The 5,812-nt window shown below is 38.9% G+C and overlaps 2 protein-coding genes across 2 annotated transcripts; both read left to right on the top strand.

Annotated features, from left to right (window-relative positions):
• Positions 1–3,167: 3,167 nt before the first annotated feature.
• On the top strand, positions 3,168–4,097 carry LOC145067137 (uncharacterized). Its single transcript, XM_079014341.1, has 4 exons — positions 3,168–3,353; positions 3,458–3,518; positions 3,658–3,725; positions 3,879–4,097. Exons 1-4 carry the CDS (start codon positions 3,168–3,170, stop codon positions 4,095–4,097), a joined length of 534 nt encoding a protein of 177 aa, XP_078870467.1.
• Positions 4,098–4,142: 45 nt separating this feature from the next.
• LOC145067136 (uncharacterized) lies at positions 4,143–5,036 on the top strand. The gene has a single exon (XM_079014340.1). The coding sequence runs from the start codon at positions 4,143–4,145 to the stop codon at positions 5,034–5,036; it is 894 nt and encodes a 297-aa protein (XP_078870466.1).
• Positions 5,037–5,812: the final 776 nt, after the last annotated feature.

The following is a 5,812-nucleotide window of genomic DNA, read 5'->3' as shown; positions in this document are numbered from 1 at the left end:
TAGTATAGGATCCACTATGAGGGTTCCTATTCTCTGTACTCAAAACTATGAAGTATGGGCGCATCACTTTGAAGACTACGTCGTTGGATCTAAAGACAATGACTATCTTATCTGGGGAAGCAATTACATTGGGTCCGTTTGTTCACTCTGGAACGAACAGAACAATCAAGACTCAAAAAGAGTATAACCAACTCTTGGTACATGTAGAGAAGATCCCTCAAGACGAAAAAGACAAGGTGTTATGCAACGTTAAAGCCATGAGAATGATAAGATTCGCTCTCCAAGCAGATACTTTTCGTTTAGTAAGTTCATGCACTACAGCTAAAGAAATATGGGATAGGTTGAAAGAATTATGTTCAACTGATGAGGATCTAGAGCACTCAATCCAAACCATATTGCTCTCCGAGTTAGGTGCTTTCGGAAAAAAACCTGAAGAGAAACTCAGTCAGACATTCAATCATTTCAATCATATGCTTAGCAAGATGATGAAGCATGGTATTGAAAGGAAGGTGATCGAACAAAAGTTCACATTCATGAATGGCTGAATATCCGAATGGAGGGCATTGGTCTCGACTTGAAGGAACATGAGCAATTTAAATCTTACTCGCTAGAAAAACTAATGGGTATACTCAAATCTCATGAAAGCGTGGTGATTAAGGAAGTGAAGGTAGTTTCGGGTGTGGGTTCTTTGGCCCTTGTCTCTAAAAGCAAGAGTATGGCAGACGAAGAGGAAAATTTTGATATGTAAGAGTGCGATCTGAATAATGAAGAATATGCATTGATGGTTACGAACCCAAAGGATTTTGCTCGTAAGAAGTTCCCTGTCAACAAGAACTGAAACTGGCAGGGAAGCCATAGCTCTGAAAAGATGAAAGAGGAAAACAAGAAAACTACTTAGAAGGACGATGAGAAGAAGGAGAGCAAGCTTGTGGGAGATTCAATATATGAATGCAACTACTGTCACGACAAGAACCACTTTGCTAAGGATTGCATGCTGAGAAAGAAGTATGAGAAAAAAGATGATGAGGATGGCGAAGCTTACCACATGCGAAAGTTGGAAGAGTAAAGAAGAAGAAAGCAACTAATGTTTCTATGAATGTTTTAATTGTGCAGGAACATGTTATTGATGATGAGTTTGGTGGAGTAGAAGTCTGGTCTACAGACTCTGAAGATGAAGAGGTACGCAGACCCTCGCATGGAAGAGCTTATGTGGCGAGAGAAGGAGTTACTCAGTCGGCTAGGAGATGCTTAATGGTGACAACCGAAAGTAAGCATGAGGAAGCGAAGCTTAAGGAAGACAAATGTTTCGCTGCCAAGCCTGTGAGTGAAAAGATCAGCGATTGCGATCAGTTGATCAAGAAGGTACAAACTATTCTAGAATCACTTAAAATACCAGTAACAAACTACGAAAAAGAATTAAATGAATTAAAATTCAAGTTTTCTAACTTAAGTGGCAGTCTAAAGCAAATTCGCTTGGCAAATCTTAATCTAACTGACCAACTCAGTAGGAAGTCTTCCAAGAGTGAAGAGAGGAGGATATGGATACAGCAGAAGGAGTCATAGTTATTTAGGTCTAGGGATGAACTTAATTATGTGCAATGAGACAATTTGAAGTTTTTGAAACAAAGAAATATTTTATGTTTAATTGCTAAACGCTTATATACTAATATCACCCAGTTACATCTAGATTGTGAGATAGGTAAAAAGATGATTTTGCCTTTCCTTGAATTTAAGGAGGACGAAGTCATCGCTGAATGTGAATCTATAATGTCCTCAGATGAGCTTTCAATGAGCTACAAATATGGACTGGAAAAAATTGAGGCTTTTAATGAGTCCAAAGAACATTAATGTATGTTAAAGAATTTGTTGGACGAAAATGATAAGTTAAAAATCAAAACAGAGACCATATGAAAGTTTGACTCATCCAACGCCAAATTAAGTTAAGAAAATAAAATGAATTTAGAAACCACTTCTGAATTTGATAAGGAAAGTGAAATGAGGAAAATTTCAGTAGAGGACGAGATTGATTGTTCCGAATTTCTCAAGAGCGGATCTGAAACAGCAAAATTGCTTGTATCTGAAAATTTTGTGAAGTTCGCTCGAATTTCCAAAGATAAATCTAAAGTCCTCAAAGAAAAGGCGTTAGTTTATCAAAAGTGCAAACAGTGCCGAACCAAGTATATGCTTTTAAAGGAATAACTAAGAAACAAACGGCAGAGTTGACCTCCTTGGTTAACAAATATAATGTTGAAGGTTGTGATAACTACTTCTGGTATGCACCCATAGACAATGCAGACGAAACAGTTGGACTATCGGAGCGAACCACATGGAGAGTCAAGGGTAGATACGTGGATGAACCAATCAACAAACCTTCAAGTTTTGATAAGCCAAGTTCAAGAGGCACTAAAAAGATACCAAAACCAATGACAGCATCAAGCATGTCTTCAACAACTACCGAAGAACATGAGGAGAAACCAAAACCAAGAGAGAACATTCATAAATAATAGCTTAAGGGACAAATCTCCTTCAAGCAATCATTTCCACACAAGTAATCAGATAAACTGAAAAGGAAGTTTCGGTCCCAACTCTTACAACGCCCAGAACCAAAAGTCAAGGTTCGATCCAAAATCCCATCCTCCTCACTCACAACTAAAACCAAACCCGGAGAAGGATATCAAAGGAAAGGGAAAACTCGTCTCTAATAATGAAGCACAAGTAAAGAAAAAGTCAGCTAACCTTAGAGCTCCAAAGAAAAACTCAACTGGAAAACCAACTAACAATAATGCACCCCAATTAAATCAAGATAAAAATAAAATCAAAGTTTACACCATTAAACGAAAAGATGAAACCAAATTAATAAAAAGAACATATATGGTTGATCTTTTTGTTGCAATTCCATATTCTGTAAAATACTCACCAGGGCCCAAGAGACTGTGGGTTCCTAAATCTGCTTAATATTGCAGGTTATAAGTGATGAGCAGTTTGACAACGAATGGTATATTGACAGTGGTTGCTCATGTCACATGACAGGAAGGAGGGAACATCTTAGGGTGTTTCGGTCCCTTAAGGACGGTAGATGTGTAAAATATGGAAAAAACTCATATGGCACGATCAAAGGATATGGGATGATTACAAATGGCGAATTCTCGATTTGTAAAGTAACTTACATGGAAGGATTGCAGCATAATCTAATCAGTGTCTCTCAACTAGTTGTGGGAGCTAGATTAAAGGTTTCATTTAATGATGAGGGTTCAGAAATCATCGAGAAGAAAACTAGGAAAGTCCTGTTGAAATCCATGCGTAAAGGCGAGACGTATCCTCTGGATCTCAACCCAATAAGAGGAAAGCCAACAGTATGCCTACTGACAAAGGCGAACTTAAACGAAAGTTGTTGTGGCTCCGAAGACTCTCGCACCTGAACTTCAAAGATATTAATAAACTGGTGCTTGGGGATCAGGTGCGTGGACTTCCTGTTCTCAAATTTGACAAGGAACATCTGTGCGCAACATGCGAGATGGGCAAGTAAAGTAAAAAAAAGTCATCCTTCTGGTATCAATACAAAGATCATCGAACCCCTTGAACTACTATACATCGAGCTATGTGGCCCTTCGGCTATCAAAAGCATCGGTGTTAGTAAGTTTATACTTGTAACTGTAGATGATTCTTCACGCTTCACCTGGGTTTTCTTTCTTAAACAGAAATCAGAGGAGACTCCCAAGCTGAAGGTATTTATCAAGCAAGTGGAACTGTAGCTGCGAAAGGTGGTAAGAAACAAAAGAATCAATAATGGTCTAGAGTTCAAAAATAAAGACCTTCAAGAGTTTCTGGCAGAAAAGGGAGTAACTCACAACTTCTATACTCCTTATACTCCACAGCAGAATGGGATCGTTGAAAGGCGAAACCGTTCTTTATGTGAAGCTGCCCGGACGATGCTGAGCTTCGCTTCTCTTCCACTATACTTCCGGGCTGATGCAATCGCTGCTACATCTTACACTCAGAACAGATCCTTCCTCAACATGCGATTTTCCATAACACCATATGGGATTTTGAATAATCACAAGCCAAATGTAAAGTTTTTCCACGTGTTTGGTTCATGATGCTTCATTTTCAACTCCAACGAGAACCAAAACAAATTTGATTCTATGGCAGACGAAGGAATCTTTCTTGGTTATTCGCTTACTTCAAAATCATATAGGGTTCTGAACAAATGCTTGAAGAAAATTGAAGAAACCTACTATGTAACTTTTGATGAGAATTACATGAAGAAGATTCAAGCAAGCGAAGGTCCAACGGAAGAAATATTTCCGGCATCAGGTCAAGTCTCAATTCCCATTTCCAATATGTTTGAAGAATACATGATGCTCTTTGATGAACCAAAGAAGGCGATTCACTCAGAAGTGAAAGCATCAGATAACAAGATCGATTCCTTGAAGAAAATTATTGAGAAGCTTCTAAAGCCATGTAAAGCGAACCTCAACAACCAATCGAGAAGCCGACTCAAAGCGAACCTACGGCATCAGATAATCATCCAACTACCAATGACCCTCCAAGAGAAAGCTCAATACTCCAGGGGGAGGGTTCATCAACACCAAAACACAACAGAATTGCCTTATCAAGGGGTCAATCCATCACAAGATCCAACCCATGAAGGTCCATTTGAGGGGGAGAATTCAGAGTCTGACATAGGATACGCTTCACCATTTGAGGGGGAGAATGAGAATACAAATGACGAAGGAGATCTATCAGAACTTGAAGAAGAAGTAAATGCTGAGTTGAATCCTGCCTATGATCCAAATTATCCTCCTGTCATAAAATGGAAAAAGGATCATCCTAATACTCAAATCATTGGTGAATCATCTGAGGGAGTTCTCACGCGCTCTCAACTAAAGGCGAAGCAAGCTGCTTTATTCTCTCAAGTAGAATTCTGCATGTTTAATTCATTTGTCTCCAAAATTAAACCAAAAACGGTAAATGCTGCTCTTGATCACTCTGATTGGGTGCAAGCTATGGAAGACGAACTCCATGAGTTTGAATGAAATCATGTTTGGAGGCTGATTCCCACACCAAAGGATGCATTTGTAGTCGGTTTAAAATGGGTTTTTAGAAATAAGTTAGATAAAGAAGGCAATGTAATTCGCAACAAAGCGAGGCTCGTGGTGAAAGGATATTGTCAGGAAGAAGGAATAGACTATGAAGAGACCTTCGCTCCTGTAGCAAGGTTGGGATCAGTGAGAATCTTTCTGGTATATGTTGCACACAAAAACTTCGAAGTTTTCCAAATGGATGTAAAATGTGTTTTCTTGAATGGAGAACTAGAAGAAACGATATATGTTGAATAGCCACCCGGATTTGTGAATGAGAAGTATCTGATCACTGCTACATATTGGATAAAGCAGTCTATGGTTTGAAGCAAGCCCTGAGAGCCTAGTATGAAACTCTAACACGTTTTCTCAAAATGTCAAAATTCAAACAAGGTTCGGTTGAACGAACCTTCTTTCGCAAGAAAGAGGGTGAACACTTAATGATAGTTCAGATTTATGTCGATGACATCATCTTCGGCTCCACGAATCCTAGTTTAACAGTTGAATTCAGAAAGTTGATGGAGACTAAATTTGAGATGAGTGTAATGGGTCCGATTAACTTTTTCCTTGGATTGAATATAAGACAGGGACTAGAAGGCATCTTCATTAATCAGGAAGCGTACACGAAGAATCTGCTGGCAAAGTTCGGCATGACGGGAGATTCCAAAGTAAAGGTTCCAATGGAATTTGGCACGAAGTTGACTCCATCTCTTGAGAAACCGATTGTTGAT

This window comes from Lactuca serriola, chromosome 8, assembly GCF_051521515.1.
Source record: "Lactuca serriola cultivar US96UC23 chromosome 8, Lser_US96UC23_V15, whole genome shotgun sequence".
NCBI lineage: Eukaryota > Viridiplantae > Streptophyta > Magnoliopsida > Asterales > Asteraceae > Lactuca > Lactuca serriola.
This window is presented reverse-complemented; position numbering and strand designations above follow the sequence as displayed.